The 22407-nt window shown below is 37.4% G+C and overlaps 1 protein-coding gene across 3 annotated transcripts in view; it reads left to right on the forward strand.

The window, feature by feature from the left end:
* LOC126885068 (uncharacterized) overlaps nt 1-22407 on the forward strand; it is a 205823-nt gene that overhangs the window by 108453 nt on the left and 74963 nt on the right. For all 3 annotated transcript variants that reach the window (XM_050651498.1, XM_050651500.1, XM_050651499.1), the window contains one exon: nt 4919-5078. In XM_050651498.1, the coding sequence (XP_050507455.1) occupies nt 4919-5078 (160 nt within the window). The remainder of the gene's footprint in view (nt 1-4918; nt 5079-22407) is intronic.

Below are 22407 nucleotides of genomic sequence, written 5' to 3' on the forward strand. Positions count from 1 at the left end.
CTAGCAGCATTAAGGATTGGGAATGTATCACCGAAAGGATCCTGAAAATAAGGATGACAACCGATGAGAAGAAGTTAGTTAATATCTTTGTCATATACGGACCAAACGATACCGAAAGAGCGAAGACCAAGGACATTTTTTTGGGAAAAGGCGACAGAGATTATAGACAGTGCAGAAGGGAACACAATAGTAATGGGAAATCTTAATGGCAGAGTAGGCATAAAAGACAACGACTCCTCGGATGTACTAGGCCAATACGGAGAACTAACAAGAAATAATAATGGAGAACTTTTATATACTTTTGCAGAGAATGACCTTTTAATAATGAATTCGTTTTTTCAGCATAAAGATGTGCATAAATTCACCAGAGAAGTTAAAAGCAGAGGAGAAAGATCTATTTTTGATTATGTATTGGTGAACAGATCTTTAAGACAACATATTAAAGATGTCAGAGTGCGAAGGGGAGCAGAAATATATAGCGACCATTACTTGGTAGTATCCCGAACAAGTATAGCAAATAAACAAAAACGAACACAAATGAAACCGAGAAAAGAGACAAAACCCCAAGAAATCTCACAAACGCAGCTATTAAGTCATATAAGCTAACAGATAAGGAAATACCACAGAAATACAAAAACTATGTAAACAATAGTCTACAAAAGCACTTAAACCAGAGCTATGACTTAGAAGAAACTTGGCAAAAACTTAAAGAAGCACTCCTAGATGGAGGCAAGTAAGTCTGCGGAATGACTATAATCAATAAAAACAAGAAGTGCACAAATTGGTGGAGTAATGAAATAAAAGAAGAGGTCAAATTAAAAAAGTTAGCGTGGAAGAAATTCCTAGAGAAGCAGAGCCCCGAAAGCTATCACAAATATAAACAGCAGAGGGCAAAAGTAAAAGACATGGTTATGGAAGCGAAAAAGAAGAGCTGGGAGGACTTTGGCAATAAAATGGAGAAAGACTACCACACTAATCAAAAATTATTTTACAAAACCCTGAGAAGTCTAAGAGCAGAGAAGGTAAAACAAACACCAAAACAAATTAAAAATGAAAATGGGCACATTCTCTGAGAGAACGAAAGCATCATAAACAGATGGAGAGAATGTTTTGAAAACCTCCTGACCCAAGAAGACTCCAATAATAAATTAGATAACACCGAAGAAAATGCACTTGAAAACCAAAATCAAACCGAAATAACAACAGATGAAATAAAAGAAATAATAGGCAAGCTTAAAAGAGGAAAGGCAGCTGGCTATGATAAGATATCCGCTAAAATGCTAAAAAATATGGGAGAAAATGGAAATGAAATGCTCAGAAAAGTTTGCAATAAAGCATGGAATGAGAGTAAGATCCCAAAAGACTGGGAAGTGGGGATTATTCTAGCCATTTTCAAAAAAGGAGACAGACGAGACTGCAGTAATTAGAGAGGTATAACTCTCCTGAGTATCCCTTCCAAAGTCTACTAACGAGTACTGGAGAAAAAATTATTAGAAGAAGTGGACCACAAACTGGAGCAGTCACAGAGCGGATTCAGGAAGGGAAGAAGCATTCATGACCATATTTTCACACTCAAGCAGCTAATCCAAAATAAGCGAAATACAAGCACAGAACTACACCAAGCTTTTATAGATCTAGAAAAAGCATTTGACAGAACACAAAGGATAGAAATCGACAAAAGCCTAATGAACAGGGAAGTAGACACTAAACTCAGAAAAGCTATTATGAGCCTATACAAAAACACAAGAAATAGAGTAAGAACAGATAATATGGAATCGGACGAGTTTATAGTTAATGACGGCTTAAGACAAGGAGGTGTACTAGGCCCCATCTTGTTCAATATTGTTATAAAGAAAAAATTATAGAAGCTATAAGTTTAAGTTTAGAAAAATCTTTATATAAGGTATTTTTTTGTAAAATTTCCTGAATTTTTCAATGGTCAAATCTGTTTTTTTCTAAAATTTATATTTTATGAGTTATTAAAAAAAACATCTAATTTCGCAGTTCATTTGTTTAATAAAAAATAAAGCACCCACTTCTCGAATAGAACTTTTTGATTATGTTTATTAAACATTTCTTAATGAAATTACAAAAAGTTCTGTCTTGATTTTTTCCGAAGTAGAAATCTATATGCATTTCTCTAGTTAGTATGTAATCCAGAAAGCCACTGCGCATCCGCCAGGAAAAATATTCCGATTCGTAATTTTTTGCAAAATCTTACTCAAAAAGGACCCTTTTTAACAAATTTGCATGTTGCCAGTACCAACAGTGGGTCAAAATTTTTTTAAAATTTTTTTTTTGTTTTTTTCCTAAAATTATTTTTTTGCATGCAACAAAGTTTTTTTTAGGTTTTTTGGATCATTCCAAACAGAAAAGGTCTGTAGTAACATTTCTCTAAAGTTGATAGTTTTTGACATATTAAGCGATTAAAAATTGAAAAATTGCGAAATGGGCCATTTTTAACCCTCAAAAACTATGTGAAAAACGGAAAATTTGAATGTTGCCAAGGTAGGTGGATATTCTTTAAACATCGATTGATGAAACCCGAAGAGTTTTTTGCAATACAATATTCAAAACTCCTTTGTTTTATAATTGGTAAATCTGGGCGTGATGACGTAATCGATGATTTTTTAAATGAGAATAGGGGTCGTGTGCTAGCTCATTTAAAAGGCTCATCAATTCTCTATTCAGTAATATAAACATTTATATCATTATTTATACAGGGTATCCTACTTCTTTTTTTGTCACATAATTTAATTTAATAAAATTTTTGGACACCCTGTATAAATAATTATGTAAATGTTCACATTACTGAATAGACAATTAAAGAACCTTTCAAATGAGCTGCCACACATCCCCTATTCCTATTTAAAAAAATCATCGATTACGTCATCACGCCCAGACAGATGACGTCACCAGTATACCATATATGCCACAATATCATAACTTAAAAATAAAATCGACCTGTTTCGGGTTTTTCGTTAAAGTCGCCGGTTTACGAAATAACGAATTTATTCCTTTCATTTGCACCATACTGTATACACATGCAACGGTGGAAAATAGTGTCGCGCACGCGTGATTAGAAATTAAAAAACAAAGGAGTTTTGAATACTATATTGCAAAAAACTCTTCGGAATTTCATCAATCGATGTATAAAGAATATCTACCTACTTTGGCAACATTCAAATTTTAAGTTTTTCACATAGTTTTTGAAAGTTTTGAACGTTAAAAATGGCCGATTTCGCAATTTTTCAATATTTAATCGCTTTTATGTCAAAAATTATCAACCATAGAGAGAAGCACTACAGACCTTTTCTGTTTGGAATGATCCAGAAAACCTAAAAAAACTTGATTCCATGCAAAAATAATAATTTTAGGAAAAAACAAAAAAAAAACCTTTAAAAAATTTTTGACCAACTTTTGGTCCTCGCAACATGCAAATTTGTTAAAAGGGGTTTTTTTGAGTAAGTCTCTGCAAAAAATCCGAATCAGGGCCCGGATTAGCTACACTCGATACGCATCGTATCCGCCATGTTTTACTGTAGCGCCTTATGGGAAAACATGGCGGATACGATGCGTATCGAGTGTACGTAATCCGGGCCCTGATTAGTTTTCCTAGCAGATGCGCAGTGGCTTTCTGGACTAATGATAAGTAGAGTCGTACGTAATATTGAAAAATTTAGTAAATACACTGCCCCAAGGAATTAAGGCAACATCAATAAAACCAAAAAAAAGCGAATCATTGATGTTTTCAATTTGAGTGTATTCATTTTTGTATTGAATGTTAGGCCAGTAATTGAACGGGAACTACGGGGATATTGTGTAATTTTCAGGGTCAACTCCGAATTTCTTGAAAATTTGGATTTATATTCGACTTACTCTCTACTTCAAAGTTGAACTTGTGCCGTTGTTTGCTTTTTGCTTGGGGGCTGGCAGTCGCCCCTTCTCGGGGCGAAAACTTTTATTTGTTTACAAAAAACCCACGTTTTCAGGCGCTTTTTCTCAAATTACTCAAAAAGTATGTATTGTGCCGAAAATAATATTGTAAGCAAAAAATGTAGCATAGAAAAAACGAAAAAGTTGTGTACTGTATAGACTCTATAGAGTTTAGACCCAGCAAAGCAAAGTTGCTGCTCATGCTAAATACGGTCTTTTTCGTCAAAAGCAACCAAAGGCACAAGTTCAACTTTGAACTGGAGGGAAAGTAAAACCTAAAACCAAATTTTCGTGATAATCGGACTTGACCCTGAAAATTACACATCAAAACGGTCATTTACATTTGTATTTACAATGTTTTTATCAGGTTATTTGTATTGTCTTTTGTTTCAACCGGTTTCTAAGGAACACAAAACAAAGTTGCTGTAAATTTGTTAATGTCTATAAAAGTTTAGTGTCATTTTTAAGTCGTTGTGTGAACTTTGCTGTTTATTGCTAACATTTTGATATTGTTTGAATCAAAATGCAACATAAATCGAGAACTTATCAAGACTTATTTTGACTGTTCAAGAGTGTGGTTTGAAGTGTGTGGTATCAAATAGTGATTTTTCACGAAGAAGGTTGGAGTTACACACCCTTAGGGGAACGATTCGGCGTATATCAGTCATAGGTCTCACGAATGAAGAAACGGTACAGAAAGACCCGTAGTCACTATAGGCGTTCAGGACAAGGTCGACATTATTCAAAACTCCTGTTTAAGTCCATTTTTTACGATTTTGCACCTTAATACAACGATTTGTACCTACCAGAAGCTTTCAATCCCAACTTAACCATTTTCCTAATAAATGACAAAATTATAATGAATATCGGGTAGTCACAAAAGTGTAAAGATTGAATTTCTGGTCAAAGCATAATGAAAAGGCCAACAATGGCCAATAAGTTAAAATAAATTATTAAAAATCACCTTTTATTCTCATTTTAGGAGTATGTCCTAAAATATCATTACCTGCCGGATCACAAATATTATGCAAAAATTTTAAGGACCAATATATAGACTGCAACGACATTGCCGATGGTAGCAGCATAACGTTTACATGTCCAAACGGTTTTGTATCAGACAGAGGCACACCCACTAGCACAAGGTAAACAATATGGTAATATTATTTCTCGTTCCATCTTCTATCAAAGGTTGTAAATCATCGTGGCTATGCGAACCCTGTAGACTGCCAACTGAAGTAGTTCTGTTCTAGTGTATTCAAACCATACCCTCGAGTTCTTAAGCCGGGATGCGATTTTACAAAAACTATACTAATTTAGTCATGGGCGCGACTGAATTCGAGTAGGTTTTTTATGCAGAATATTAGTTACATATTCTATTCTATTACGGTCCAGAAATTAACAGTACTGGTGTATGATTTTTAAGCGAAATTTTTGATTATTATTGTGTAAAAGTCTATACTGTTGCAGTCACGTAGGTAAAACTAATCAAGTATTTACTTAATAATAATAATAATAATAATAATAATAATAATAATAATAATAATAACCTCAACAGAAAGGATGCGCTAAGGGTTCCATGGGATGCAAAGAACAACTCATCATCGACTCAGTCATTTCTAACCAGGCATATTCCAAAAAGAGGAATCTTTTTACTGCCTTCATTGATTACAAGAATGCCTTTGATTCAGTGCCGCATGAATGGCTTATAGATATATTGAGAATATATAAAGTTGATGATAATATAGTGACCTTTTTAGAGCATATAATGACAGAGTGGAAAACTAGAATTCACCTTCAAATACCTGGTGAAATTAACATCGAAACTGAAAATATCGCAATCAGCCGGGGCCTGTTTCAAGGAGATTCGTTGAGTCCTATGTGGTTCTGTCTAGCTATGAACCCACTATCTCAGCTATTGAACTCCACAGACGCAGGTTTTAGCATCAAAAATAACAACAATGTGGTGGCGAAGCTTAATCATTTATTGTACATGGATGATTTGAAATTAATGGCTTCCACTCGAAACCAACTCGATGAGATGCTAAAAACTGTAGAAACTTTTTCTAATGATATTAGTATGCACTTCGGACTAGACAAGTGCCGTATTTTAAATATAGTCAGAGGAAAAGTACAGCCCGGAGGATTCGATATGCAAAATGGCCAGAACATCGAGGCCATGGGTGAAAACGATATGTATAAATATCTTGGAGTAAAGCAAGCGCGGAAAATTGACCATAAACAAATGAAAACAGAGATAACTACAGAGTTTATACGAAGGGTAAAACAGCTGCTTCGCTCACAACTTAACAGTAGAAATTTGTTTAAGGCACTAAACACCTACGCATGTTCCGCGCTTAGCTATTCGTTTGGCATTGTTAAGTGGACAAAAACGGATATAGAGAATCTTCAGCGAAAAGTAAGAACACACCTCACAAAGGCACAAAAACACCATCCTAAAAGTGCAGTAGAAAGAACAACATTACCACGGAATCTAGGAGGAAGAGGACTTATGGATATAGGTGAGCAATTAGATAAACAAGTTGCTAATTTAAGAAATTATTTTCAGTTGCAAGCTGAGACATCTACTTTACATCGCGCTATTTGCGCAGTAGATGACACAACAGCGATAAAACTGAGGGAACCAGAAATGCGCATAAACCACCTCACTAAAGACCAAAAAATGCGCACCTGGATGGGTAAACCTCTGCACGGGCGACATCCCAATGAGGTCAGCCAAGACTATGTCGACAATACAGCGTCGAACTACTGGTTGACATCAGGAAAGATGTTCCCTGAAACGGAGGGTTCATTACTGGCCATCCAGGATCAGGTTATACCAACCAGAAATTACCTGAAATATATCGTCAAAGACCCTCAGGTTCAAAACGACAGATGCCGATATGGATGTCAAGCCCAAGAAACCATCCAACATATTACAGGGGGCTGCCAGGCATTTGCTGCAACTGAATACAAGGAACGGCATGACGCAGTGGGAAAAATCCTTCATCAGGAGATAGCTTTCAAGCTGGGACTTCTCCAAACGGACCATCTCCCGTATTATCAATACGTCCCTGAGAGTATGCTTGAGGATGGCAACTACAAGCTATACTGGGACCGCACTGTGCTCACAGACCAAACAGTGGCACATAATAGACCAGATCTTGTACTAGTTAATAAATTAACAAAACAAACAACACTAATTGATGTGGCGATACCTAACAACAATAATCTACGTAGTAAATTTACTGAAAAGATCGCCAAGTACAGAGATCTGGAAATTCAAATACGAAGGCAATGGAGAATGCAAAGTACCCAGACGATACCGATTATCATGTCTACTACTGGAGTCATTCCGAAAACCCTCCTCGAAAGCATCAAAAAGCTGGGTCTGAATGAACATCTTTATAAGACCATGCAGAAAGCTGTACTACTCGCGACGGCCAGAAGTGTACGAAAATTTTTGGGAGATACACCTGCATTCCAAGTCACCTAGGGCTCGATAACACGGAAAGAGTTCCACCAGAGCTCAATCCTTTTGATACCGTAGGTATCTGGGATGAGTCAATTTTCCCCTTAGAGGGAGTGTGAGCCGTATGGCTAAATCTGGATAATAATAATAATAATAATAATAATAATAATAATAATAACCTGTGGGAGTTTTATGTCAGTTCTTCTATCAGGCGCGGCCCCCTGCGAATGGGGGATTCTTTCTGGGTATTCGTAGCGCCAATACCCAGAGAGTAGCAGGAATACTTGCCGTGGAACAAAAACTGACACCTGGCAGTAGGTATAAAATGCACACCCATGAGAATGGAGACTAATAGTTTATGTTTAGGGCCGCTGCCTGGGGATCGCCAGGGCACGTCTGGAGCCGACGCTGGACGTGACAGCATGCGGGACGTCGGTGGCAGGGTGTTGAGGAGGCGGGCCCCTGTCACACAAACAGCTACAGCCCAACAACAAGAACAACAACCACAAGCGAGCCAAACAACAGCAAGAGCTCCACTCGCTGAAGGTGCTGCGCCGGAACATCAGCCGGCGCTCACTCAAGCGGGACGACCGAGGCAGCGCATGAAATGGACTGTGTCCATTAACGAAAGCATTTTGCGCTTCTATTATAAGGTGACAAACCTCGGTCAAGAAACGATCGGCTACAGACAACAGCTGTATGCCGAATTTTGCAGGGAGTACCCAGATATTCAAGTATCGGAGCAAAGAGTATCAGATCAATACCGGGTAATCGTAAGAAACAACCTTATCCCAGAGACTAGACGCAATACGATCAAAAGCGAAGTCGAACGGGAGATTAATAACCAAGAGCTAGTTTTAGATCAAGTCCCTAATGAAATCCTTGATGAGCAAATTCCTGAGATTCCCATACCAGAAACTCAACCTGACAATACACAGCAGGAAAACAACGAGTTGCGCGATAGTCTAGAGAACGAAATGGCTCGTGCCGTACAAGAGTTTAATGGAACAAATCCACTTAGCAGACCACCGCTACCACGAATAAACTCTTGTAAGAAACTAGGTGCCCTGTTACAAATTGTGAATACTGAAGTCCTACCCAATTATGTCGTAGAAGCCCACACATTGGAATATCTGCATATGCTAATCTACTGTGCAGCTACAGCAATTGCCAATGTAATGGGCGTTAAGATCAGAACACGACGGGGTACTAATAACGGAAGGACTGGTAACAGAATTGCACCCTGGGAAAAAAGACTTCTCGGAAAAATTGAATTACTGCGTAGGGATATTGGTCAAGTCACAGAATATATAAGAGGTGTTAAAAGTAGAAAAGTCATTAAAAGAGCTGAAGAAATAATGCGGAGCACTGCAAGACACTCGAGATACGATCCAGAAAATAACACAGCCCAACAGTGTCTGGATACATTAAAACAAAAACTCTCCGTCTATTCAGGACGATTAAGAAGGTATAAAGTTAGTAACAGCCGAAAATGTGACAATGCACTTTTTGAGAACTCTGAGAAGGCGTTCTACCGAAAACTCAATTCCACCGTAGAAAGTGTCGACAAGTCTTACCCAAGCCAAGAACAAATTCATGAGTTTTGGGGAAATCAACTTTCCACACCAGCTGCTTTTAACAACAATGCTGGCTGGATAGAAGATACGACGCACAACTGTCACCACTACGTCACTGCTAACTACGAACCATTCACGACTGAAGAAGTCTCAAATGTCATCAAAGAGCTTCATAACTGGAAATCTCCTGGACCAGACGGAGTTCAGAACTTCTGGCTTAAAAAGTTTTGGAGTATTCATGAGTGCTTATCAACATTAATTAATCATGTTATTTCTAATCCGCAGGAAATACCATCATTTCTAACTCAGGGAACTACTTATTTAATACCCAAGGATCAAAATAACACCCAAGATCCATCCAAGTACCGCCCAATTACTTGTCTTCCAACTTTGTATAAATTGGTCACATCCTGTGTAACCCGGCGTATCTACCAACACTGTGCTCTAAACAATATCATAGAGCCTCAACAGAAAGGATGCGCTAAGGGTTCCATGGGTTGCAAAGAACAGCTTATCATCGACTCAGTTATTTCTAACCAGGCATTCACTAAAAAAAGGAACCTTTTTACTGCTTTTATTGACTATAAAAAGGCCTTTGATTCAGTACCGCATGAATGGCTAATAGATATATTGAAAATATACAAAGTAGATGATAACATAGTGACCTTTTTAAGACATATAATGAAAGATTGGAAGACTAAAATTCACCTCCAAATACCTGGTGAAAACAATATCGAAACCGAAAATATCGCAATCAACCGGGGCCTATTTCAAGGAGACTCGTTGAGTCCATTGTGGTTCTGTTTAGCTTTGAACCCCCTTTCTCAGCTATTAAACTCCACTGACTCAGGTTTTAGCATTAAAAGCAATAATACTGTGGTAGCGAAGCTCAATCATCTGTTGTATATGGATGATTTGAAATTGATGGCTTCCACTCGAGAACACCTGGAAGAGATGCTAAAAACTGTAGAAACATTTTCTAATGATATTAGTATGCAGTTCGGTCTAGACAAGTGCCGTGTTTTGAATATAGTCAGAGGAAAGGTACAGCCCGGTGGATTCGATATGCAAAATGGCCAGAACATCGAGGCCATGGGCGACAACGATATGTACAAATATCTTGGAGTAAAGCAGGCGCGGAAAATTGACCATAAGCAAATGAAAACTGAGATAACTACTGAGTTTATAAGAAGGGTAAAACAGCTGCTTCGTTCACAGCTTAACAGTAAAAATTTGTTTAAGGCACTAAACACCTACGCTTGTTCCGCGCTTAGCTATTCATTTGGTATTGTTAAGTGGACAAAAACGGATATAGAAAATCTTCAGCGAAAAGTACGAACACACCTCACAAAGGCACATAAACACCACCCTAAAAGTGCAGTAGAACGAACGACATTACCCCGGTATTTAGGAGGAAGAGGACTTATGGATATAGGTGAGCAATTAGATAAACAAATTGCTAATTTAAGAACTTATTTTCAGATGCAGGCTGAGACATCTACTCTACATCGCGCTATCTGCGCAGTAGATGACACAACACCGATCAAACTGAGGGAAGCAGAACTGCGCATAAACCACCTTACTAAGGACGAAAAAGTGCGCGCCTGGATGGGTAAACCTTTGCACGGGCGACATCCCAATGAGGTCAGCCAAGATTATGTCGACAATATAGCGTCGAACTACTGGTTGACATCAGGAAAGATGTTCCCTGAAACGGAGGGTTCATTACTGGCCATTCAGGATCAGGTTATACCAACCAGAAACTACCTGAAATATATCATCAAAGACCCTCAGGTTCAAAACGACAGATGCCGATATGGATGTCAAGCCCAAGAAACCATCCAACATCTTACAGGGGGCTGCCAGGCATTTGCTGCAACTGAATACAAGGAACGGCATGACGCAGTGGGAAAAATCCTTCATCAAGAGATAGCTATCAAGCTGGGACTTCTCCAAACGGACCATCTCCCGTATTATCAATACGTCCCTGAGAGTATGCTTGAGGATGGCAACTACAAGCTATACTGGGACCGCACTGTGCTCACAGACCAAACAGTGGCACATAATAGACCAGATCTCGTACTAGTTAATAAATTAACAAGACAAACAACACTAATTGATGTGGCGATACCTAACAACAATAATCTACGTAGTAAATTCACTGAAAAGATCGCCAAGTACAGAGATCTAGAAATTCAAATACGAAGGCAATGGAGAATGCAAAGTACCCAGACGATACCTATTGTTATATCTACTACTGGAGTCATTCCGAAGAACCTCCTCGAAAGCATAAAAAGGCTGGGTCTAAATGAACATCTTTACAAGACCATGCAGAAAGCTGTACTACTCGCAACGGCCAGATGTGTACGAAAATTTTTGGGAGACACACCTGCATACCAAGTCACCTAGGGCTCGATAACACGGAAAGAGTCCCACCAGAGCTCAATCCTTTTGATACCGTAGGTATCTGGGATGAGTCAAATTTCCCCTTAGAGGGAGTGTGAGCCGTATGGCTAAATCTGGATAATAATAAATAAACCACTTACTCAGGTTTTAGCATTAAAAGCAATAATATTGTGGTAGCGAAGCTCAATCATCTGTTGTATATGGATGATTTGAAATTAATGGCTTCCACTCGAGAACACCTAGAAGAGATGCTAAAAACTGTAGAAACATTTTCTAATGATATTAGTATGCAGTTCGGTCTAGACAAGTGCCGTGTTTTGAATATAGTCAGAGGAAAGGTACAGCACGGTGGATTCGATATGCAAAATGGCCAGAACATCGAGGCCATGGGCGACAACGATATGTACAAATATCTTGGAGTAAAGCAGGCGCGGAAAATTGACCATAAGCAAATGAAAACTGAGATAACTACTGAGTTTATAAGAAGGGTAAAACAGCTGCTTCGTTCACAGCTTAACAGTAAAAATTTGTTTAAGGCACTAAACACCTACGCTTGTTCCGCGCTTAGCTATTCATTTGGTATTGTTAAGTGGACAAAAACGGATATAGAAAATCTTCAGCGAAAAGTACGAACACACCTCACAAAGGCACAAAAACACCACCCTAAAAGTGCAGTAGAACGAACGACATTACCCCGGTATTTAGGAGGAAGAGGACTTATGGATATAGGTGAGCAATTAGATAAACAAATTGCTAATTTAAGAACTTATTTTCAGATGCAGGCTGAGACATCTACTCTACATCGCGCTATCTGCGCAGTAGATGACACAACACCGATCAAACTGAGGGAAGCAGAACTGCGCATAAACCACCTTACTAAGGACGAAAAAGTGCGCGCCTGGATGGGTAAACCTTTGCACGGGCGACATCCCAATGAGGTCAGCCAAGATTATGTCGACAATATAGCGTCGAACTACTGGTTGACATCAGGAAAGATGTTCCCTGAAACGGAGGGTTCATTACTGGCCATTCAGGATCAGGTTATACCAACCAGAAACTACCTGAAATATATCATCAAAGACCCTCAGATTCAAAACGACAGATGCCGATACGGATGTCAAGCCCAAGAAACCATCCAACATCTTACAGGGGGCTGCCAGGCATTTGCTGCAACTGAATACAAGGAACGGCATGACGCAGTGGGAAAAATCCTTCATCAAGAGATAGCTATCAAGCTGGGACTTCTCCAAACGGACCATCTCCCGTATTATCAATACGTCCCTGAGAGTATGCTTGAGGATGGCAACTACAAGCTATACTGGGACCGCACTGTGCTCACAGATCAAACAGTGGCACATAATAGACCAGATCTCGTACTAGTTAATAAATTAACAAGACAAACAACACTAATTGATGTGGCGATACCTAACAACAATAATCTACGTAGTAAATTCACTGAAAAGATCGCCAAGTACAGAGATCTAGAAATTCAAATACGAAGGCAATGGAGAATGCAAAGTACCCAGACGATACCTATTGTTATATCTACTACTGGAGTCATTCCGAAGAACCTCCTCGAAAGCATAAAAAGGCTGGGTCTAAATGAACATCTTTACAAGACCATGCAGAAAGCTGTACTACTCGCAACGGCTAGATGTGTACGAAAATTTTTGGGAGATACACCTGCATACCAAGTCACCTAGGGCTCGATAACACGGAAAGAGTCCCACCAGAGCTCAATCCTTTTGATACCGTAGGTATCTGGGATGAGTCAATTTTCCCCTTAGAGGGAGTGTGAGCCGTATGGCTAAATCTGGATAATAATAATAACCTGTGGGAGTTTTTGTCAGTTCTTCTATCAGGCGCGGCCCCCTGCGAATGGGGGATGCTTTCTGGGTATTCGTAGCGCCAATACCCAGAGAGTAGCAGGAATACTTGCCGTGGAACAAAAACTGACACCTGGCAGTAGGTATAAAATGCACACCCATGAGAATGGAGATTAATAATTTATGTTTAGGATCGCTGCCTGGGGATCGTCAGGGCACGTCTGGAGCCGGCGCTGGACGTGACAGCATGCGGGACGTCGGTGGCAGGGTGTTGAGGAGGCGGGCCCCTGTCATACAATCAGCTACAGCCCAACCACAACCACAAGCGAGCCAAACAACAACAAGAGCTCCACCCGCCGAAGGTGCTGCGCTAGATCATCAGCCGGCGCTCACTCAAGCGGGACGACCGAGGCAGCGCATGAAATGGACTGTGTCCATTAATGAAAACATTTTGCGCTTCTACTACAAGGTGACAAACCTTGGTCAAGAAAGAATCGGCTACCGACAACAGTTGTATGCCGAATTTTGCATGACATACCCAGATATTCAAGTATCGGAGCAACGAGTATCAGACCAATACCGGGTAATAATAAGAAACAACATTATCCCAGAGGCTAGACGCAATACCATCAGAAGCGAAGTCGAACGGGAGATTCAGAACGATGTTGTAATTGAAGATCAAGTCCCTGTTGAAGTTCATGAGCAGATTCCTGAGCTTGCCATACAAGAAACTCAACCTGACAATACAGAGCAGGAAAACAACGAGTTACGTGATAACCTAGTAAGCGAAATGGCACGTGCGGTACAGGAGTTTAATGGAACAAACCCACTTAGCAGACCACCGCTACCACGAATAAACTCTTGTAAAAAACTAGGGGCGCTGTTACAAATTGTGAACACTGAAGTCCTACCCAATTATGTCGTAGAAGCCCACACATTAGAATATTTGCACATGCTAATCTACTGTGCAGCAACAGCAATTGCTAATGTAATGGGCGTTAAGATCAGAACACGACGGGGTACTAATAACGAAAGAACTGGTAACAGAATTGCACCCTGGGAAAAAAGGCTGCTCGGAAAGATTGAATTACTACGTAAGGATATTGGTATAATCACAGAATACAAACGAGGTGTAACAAGTAGAAAAGTTATCAGGAGAGCTGAAGAAATAATGCTGAGTACCGCAAGACACTCAAGATATGATCCAGAAAACAACACAGCCCATCAGTGTCTGGATACATTAAAACAAAAACTCTCTGTTTATTCAGGGCGACTAAGGAGGTACAAAGTTAGTAACAAACGCAAAAGCGACAATGCTCTTTTTGAGAGTTCTGAGAAGGCGTTTTATCGAAAACTCAATTCCACTGTAGAACGTGTCGATAAGACTTACCCAAGCCAAGAAGAAATTCATGAGTTTTGGGGAAATCAACTTTCCACACCAGCTGCTCTTAACAACAATGCTGGGTGGATAGAAGATACGACACAGAACTGCCAACACTACATTACTACCCTTTACGCACCCTTCACTACTGAAGAAGTCTCAAATATCATCAAAGAGCTTCATAACTGGAAATCTCCTGGACCAGATGGAGTTCAAAACTTTTGGCTCAAGAAGTTTTGGAGTGTTCATGAGTGCTTATCAACAGTAATTAATCATGTTATTTCTAATCCGCAGGATATACCAGCATTTCTAACTCAGGGTACCACTTATTTAATACCGAAGGATCAAAATAACACCCAAGACCCAGCCAAATATCGTCCAATTACTTGTCTTCCAACTTTGTATAAATTGGTCACATCCTGTGTAGCCCGGCGTATCTACCAACACTGTGCTCTGAACAATATCATAGAACCTCAACAGAAAGGATGCGCTAAGGGTTCCATGGGATGCAAAGAACAACTCATCATCGACTCAGTCATTTCTAACCAGGCATATTCCAAAAAGAGGAATCTTTTTACTGCCTTCATTGATTACAAGAAGGCCTTTGATTCAGTGCCGCATGAATGGCTTATAGATATATTGAGAATATATAAAGTCGATGATAATATAGTGACCTTTTTAGAGCATATAATGACAGAGTGGAAAACTAGAATTCACCTTCAAATACCTGGTGAAATTAACATCGAAACTGAAAATATCGCAATCAGCCGGGGCCTGTTTCAAGGAGATTCGTTGAGTCCTATGTGGTTCTGTCTAGCTATGAACCCACTATCTCAGCTATTGAACTCCACAGACGCAGGTTTTAGCATCAAAAATAACAACAATGTGGTGGCGAAGCTTAATCATTTATTGTACATGGATGATTTGAAATTAATGGCTTCCACTCGAAACCAACTCGATGAGATGCTAAAAACTGTAGAAACTTTTTCTAATGATATTAGTATGCACTTCGGACTAGACAAGTGCCGTATTTTAAATATAGTCAGAGGAAAAGTACAGCCCGGAGGATTCGATATGCAAAATGGCCAGAACATCGAGGCCATGGGTGAAAACGATATGTATAAATATCTTGGAGTAAAGCAAGCGCGGAAAATTGACCATAAACAAATGAAAACAGAGATAACTACAGAGTTTATACGAAGGGTAAAACAGCTGCTTCGCTCACAACTTAACAGTAGAAATTTGTTTAAGGCACTAAACACCTACGCATGTTCCGCGCTTAGCTATTCGTTTGGCATTGTTAAGTGGACAAAAACGGATATAGAGAATCTTCAGCGAAAAGTAAGAACACACCTCACAAAGGCACAAAAACACCATCCTAAAAGTGCAGTAGAAAGAACAACATTACCACGGAATCTAGGAGGAAGAGGACTTATGGATATAGGTGAGCAATTAGATAAACAAGTTGCTAATTTAAGAAATTATTTTCAGTTGCAAGCTGAGACATCTACTTTACATCGCGCTATTTGCGCAGTAGATGACACAACAGCGATAAAACTGAGGGAACCAGAAATGCGCATAAACCACCTCACTAAAGACCAAAAAATGCGCACCTGGATGGGTAAACCTCTGCACGGGCGACATCCCAATGAGGTCAGCCAAGACTATGTCGACAATACAGCGTCGAACTACTGGTTGACATCAGGAAAGATGTTCCCTGAAACGGAGGGTTCATTACTGGCCATCCAGGATCAGGTTATACCAACCAGAAATTACCTGAAATATATCGTCAAAGACCCTCAGGTTCAAAACGACAGATGCCGATATGGATGTCAAGCCCAAGAAACCATCCAACATATTACAGGGGGCTGCCAGGCATTTGCTGCAACTGAATACAAGGAACGGCATGACGCAGTGGGAAAAATCCTTCATCAGGAGATAGCTTTCAAGCTGGGACTTCTCCAAACGGACCATCTCCCGTATTATCAATACGTCCCTGAGAGTATGCTTGAGGATGGCAACTACAAGCTATACTGGGACCGCACTGTGCTCACAGACCAAACAGTGGCACATAATAGACCAGATCTTGTACTAGTTAATAAATTAACAAAACAAACAACACTAATTGATGTGGCGATACCTAACAACAATAATCTACGTAGTAAATTTACTGAAAAGATCGCCAAGTACAGAGATCTGGAAATTCAAATACGAAGGCAATGGAGAATGCAAAGTACCCAGACGATACCGATTATCATGTCTACTACTGGAGTCATTCCGAAAACCCTCCTCGAAAGCATCAAAAAGCTGGGTCTGAATGAACATCTTTATAAGACCATGCAGAAAGCTGTACTACTCGCGACGGCCAGAAGTGTACGAAAATTTTTGGGAGATACACCTGCATTCCAAGTCACCTAGGGCTCGATAACACGGAAAGAGTTCCACCAGAGCTCAATCCTTTTGATACCGTAGGTATCTGGGATGAGTCAATTTTCCCCTTAGAGGGAGTGTGAGCCGTATGGCTAAATCTGGATAATAATAATAGCTTTATTGCCCAACAGTTTCCCATTTACAGGACAATGATAAAAATATTACATAATTTATAACACCTATAGGTAAGATTTAAGCAGTAGTACCAAAAAAAAATAACATTAATAATACAAGTTAGACTAAAATTAATATAAATTCAAACCGAAAAAGAAAATAAATTAATAAAAAAATAAAATAACATAAAATAAAAAATTAGTGCTTATTTCAGACACTCAATAGCTACTTTTATAAAGTTCCTTTGAGAACATGAAAAAATGTCACAATGCTTACCAATAACATTAAAATTTCTACACATTACATTAATAGGAGCCTTACATAGAATATTTGTATGAGCTCTTATACACCTAAATAATACATTTGTTCTTAAATTTGACCTTGGAATATTAAAATTAATGTTTTGTAATATTGAAATACAATCAATTGCATTATTAACAAGTTTGTACAAAAAAATTAAAGATGCAACTTTTCTTCTTAATTCTAAACTACACATACTAAAACGATCACACAAGTAATTATTATCTATACCTCTAGCCGGATAAAGACCATTTACTTTAAACATTAAAAATTTTAGAAATTTTCTCTGAACGCTTTCAATTGCAATGTTATGACAATCATAGAAAGGACTCCATACAATACTGGTATATTCAAGTTTAGAGCGGACATAAGTATAATATAGCAATGTTAATGACTTTATATTATTAAATGACTTACAATTGCGAATTAAAAACCCATAAGCCTTCAACGCTTCAGAAACTTTAACACACATATGTTCCACAAAAGTGAGTTTTGTGTCAAAAATTACACCCAAATCCTTAACCGTGTTCTGCCTTTCTAATATTTTATCGTGACAACTATAGTTAAATACAAATAAATTTGATTTCCTAGAAAAAGTGACTACTTTACATTTTTTCGTGTTAAGTTGTAATTTGTTGCAGTTGCACCAATTTTCCAATATTTCTATATTCTGCTGAAGTTGGTTACAATCATCCAGCTCCCTAATAGTAGAAAATATTTTCAAATCGTCAGCAAAGCCCAATCTTTCGCATGAAATATTTTCAAGAAGGTCATTAATAAATAGTAGAAAGAGCAATGGACCGAGATTGGAACCTTGAGGCACACCAGACGCAGCAAGATATTTTTCTGAGACATAACCATTATATGCTACAAACTGCATCCTTCTTTGAAGATACGATTTTAACAATAAAAGAGCACTGTCAGTAAAACCAAATGTTGAAAGCTTGCTAAGTAATACTTCATGATCAATTCTGTCAAAAGCCTTCGAAAAATCGGTATATATAACATCAACTTGGCCATTATCGTCAATAACTTCAGAAATATATTGGGTAAAATAAACCAAGTTGGTTACAGTTGATCTTTTATTAACAAAACCATGCTGATGAGATGAAATATAAAGTTGAACAGAAGATAAGATCCTATTATATAATACGATTTCGAAAACCTTTGAAAAATTAGATAAAATAGAGACAGCTCTATAGTTTTCTATTTCTGACTTCACCCCAGCCTTAAATATCGGACACACCCTTGCTTCCTTCCATAGTTCTGGATACTTCATTTGTTGTATAGATAAGTTTATAATCTTGGTTAAAGGTATGACAAATGCACCAGCGCAATCTTTAATAAGAAACGAGGGAATCTTGTCAGGGCCTGATGTCATCTTATCTTTTAACTTTCTGATAGCAGCATTTATTTCATCCTCTGTAACCGATTGAAAATTAATTGATGTCATATATGGGTTTATTGGATAATTGCAACCACCCCCATCATCAGAAACTAAATAAACACTACTGAAAAATTCCGCAAAAGCATTCACTATGGCTTGCGGATCTTTGTAATCACTTCCCTCAAAACTCATGTTTCCAGGAATTGGTGATGATTTATTTCTAGAGTGAATGTAAGACCAGAACTTAGTTTTGTCTTGAGAAATATTTGTTTGAATATCATCCAAGTAATTGTCATATGCCACCTTGACCTGATATTTTATTAGTCGTCGTAATCTTTTAAACTCAATAAAATCGGAATGAATCTTAGATTTTTTATATTTGCGTCGGAATTTAACTTTTAGTTTTATGTTATTTATAATCTCGGAATCAAACCAAGGTGGATATTTATGAGCATGATTTTTGTAAACCGGAATATGCTTATCAAAAATGTCATAAATTTTATTATAAAAAGTTTGTACAGCAATATCTACTTCGTCGCAGCATTCGATAAAACTCCAATCACTCTGTAGGATACTTGAATATAAGTTAACAAAATCTGCATTCCTAAAATTATAAGCTTTATCAAGTGAATTTGGAATAAAAGTTACTTCTTTAGAAAATATGTTGTTAAAATTTATTAGTAGAGCCGGATGATGATCATCCTCAGCTACAAGAGGCAAATCATCGTGAGACACAGTACATTTTATATTGGATGCTATCAAATCAAGTATTCGTTCAAGTGTATTTTTTATATTATTATATTGATCCAAGTTATTAGTATTAAATAAATTTAAAATTGCTGCAGTTTTTCTATCCGATATGTCATTCTCAATAAATTTAAGCGCATTAAAATCTCCCAAAATAATCACAAAATTATCATTCAAATAATCAAGTTGCTCTAAAGATTCAAAGAAAAATTCAAAATCTAATAAACTTAACTTATCAGGAATATATAATACCATTACATAAAAAACGATATACCTTATGCTGCATTTAATAACTAACATATCAATTCATGGAAACTGAAGATCAAATGGTGAAGTATCCATTACCTCGGACTTTATAAAAATTTTTATTGCAAGCAAAATGCCACCGCCTTTTGTTTTATCCACTAAATCAAATTTACGATCTTTTCGATGTACATCGTAATCATCAGTAAATAATTCATTACTGGATACTTCCTCATTTAACCAAGTTTCACTTATAGCAATTATATCAAATTCAGAAACACTAACAGCAGCCAAAAAAGTCTTCAATTTACTGTTCAATCCACGCACATTTTGATAGTAGCATAATAAATCTTCTTTACAAGTTGAAAAGCTGTTGGGATTGTTCAGTTTAAATTTTGGACTATTCTTGGCACACCATTAATATACTTTATTCGGAAGTTTTGTTGGCCGTCCGAATTTTTTACAATAAGTTCCTCTTTTAATTTTTTATAATGTGTAATTTGACGCGGAGTGCGATCACTCGCAACAGAAACATTTTTATAATTTCCATTCCTAAGAACTTTTGAATTGCGAATTAATTTTAATACTTGATTTTCATCGCGTAAAACTACTTTGATCGGTCGAGTTCTTCCATCAGAAAATCGACCAACCCTAAATAGCCTCAGATTTGAAATATCAAATTGCGGATCTAAGAGATTAATAATTTTATTAACCTCCAGCTTATCATTAGCGACTTCACCCTGTTGACTGTGATCTGGAACTCCAAAGATGACCAAATTTTTCTTGCGTCTATTTCTGTCGTTAAGTTCCTCGATGACTTCTTCTAAATCCACCTGCTGTGTACTAGGTTGTATTTTCACATTTTCAGCTTTCAACTCTTGAATATCATTTTGAAGTGATATAATTAATTTTTTCAAATCGCTTATTTGATTGCCAATTACTCTACAACTTGAACAAGACCAATTATATCCTTTATCAGGATCACTCAGGACTCGGAGTTCCTCAGATGTTATGTTAACACAAGCATGTCGATAATGTCTACTGCAGACCGAACATTGAATCATTAAGTTGGTTTTAAACGATTCATTACAACACATACAAATTTTTGAAGGCATGGTGTAATAAGAATAAAACAATAAATGAAAAAAGAGTAATACACTAGCACGCCACTGGAACCAGCGAAAAAATCCAAGTTGATTCTGTATATAAACAGTAGTTCTTTTTTGGTGATTATGTTTTAATTACACGATCACCGCAAAAAAATGCATTTAATTGTTTCACTATATTGTCGATTAATAGTCTTTGATGGCAATAATTCAAATAAAACTTAATAAGTAAATACCTTATTTCCAGCAAAAATCAATTAAAAAGCACGGGAGCACCAATTTAACGTGTGTACACTTCTAAAGCTAAACTACTACTTAAGTGGGTTTATTATTATATCATCAAATTTAGTAGTTATGTTTTGAAAATTAAAATGAATAATATATATTTGGATATGATTAAAAATTAAAAACAAAAGAATAACTAATAATAATAATAATATCGAATGGCATTTTTGCCGGGGAGATCCTTTCGGATAGATCCGGCGCCATTTACATCTTTAACCCTGTTTTAAGTAACTAGTGCCGATGTACACTAGCCCAGGGGGACCGACGGCTTTACGTGCTCTCCGAGGCACGGTGAGACGGCTCGTGTCATTATTGGAAATGAAAATGGTTTGTCTTTGGCAGGGCTCGAACCCACGTCTACTGGCGTATGAGGCCAGCGTTTATGCCGTTACTCCACGGCCGCTCACAAACATAGTCTCTACTAATAATATTAAAGAATAACTACTAATGTACGAGTATACACAGAGTGTCCCTGTAAGTTGGAACCAAATGGAAACCTTTTTATTATTACTTTTAAGAAAAAAGTTGTTCTTTATAAAAAGTTTTGCCTGGTTGAAACCTACGATACAATAGTTATCAGATATCAAATTTTATTAATAGTATAGGTACGACTTATGTCAAAAAGTATGATTCTCTCAAGAGTAAAGCACAATTATATTCCACAATATTGAAAACTATTATTACCGAAAGTTGCTTGGAATTAAAAATTATGTTCTATTGCGCAATTACATTCTTCTAATTGAAAATTTTTTTTTTGAATATAGCCAACATCATTTCTATTTAAGTATGATAACTCCGATATTATTAATTTTACCAAAAAAAGTTATTCCTTATAAAAAGTTTTGCACGTTCTGCGAAATATGATTCAATCATAATATTTCACATTTTATCAATTTTATACGGGGTATGTCAAAAAATACTATGAATTTGTCTCAAGAGTACAGTACCTTTATTTTGCACAATATTGAAAAATATTATTATAAAACGTTGTCCAGACTTAAAAAACATGTTTGAGTATACAAATACATCTTTTTAATTGAAATATTGTGAACTATAAAGGTACTTTACTCTTGAACAAAATTCATAGTTTTTGACAAACCTGGCATAAAATTGATAAAATTTGATAAATTATAGTTGTATCTTAGTTTCTAGACCATGCAAAACTTTTTATAAAGAATAACTTTTTTTTTCGTAAATCGA

This window comes from Diabrotica virgifera, chromosome 5 (assembly GCF_917563875.1).
Source record: "Diabrotica virgifera virgifera chromosome 5, PGI_DIABVI_V3a".
NCBI classification, from domain to species: Eukaryota; Metazoa; Arthropoda; class Insecta; order Coleoptera; family Chrysomelidae; genus Diabrotica; species Diabrotica virgifera.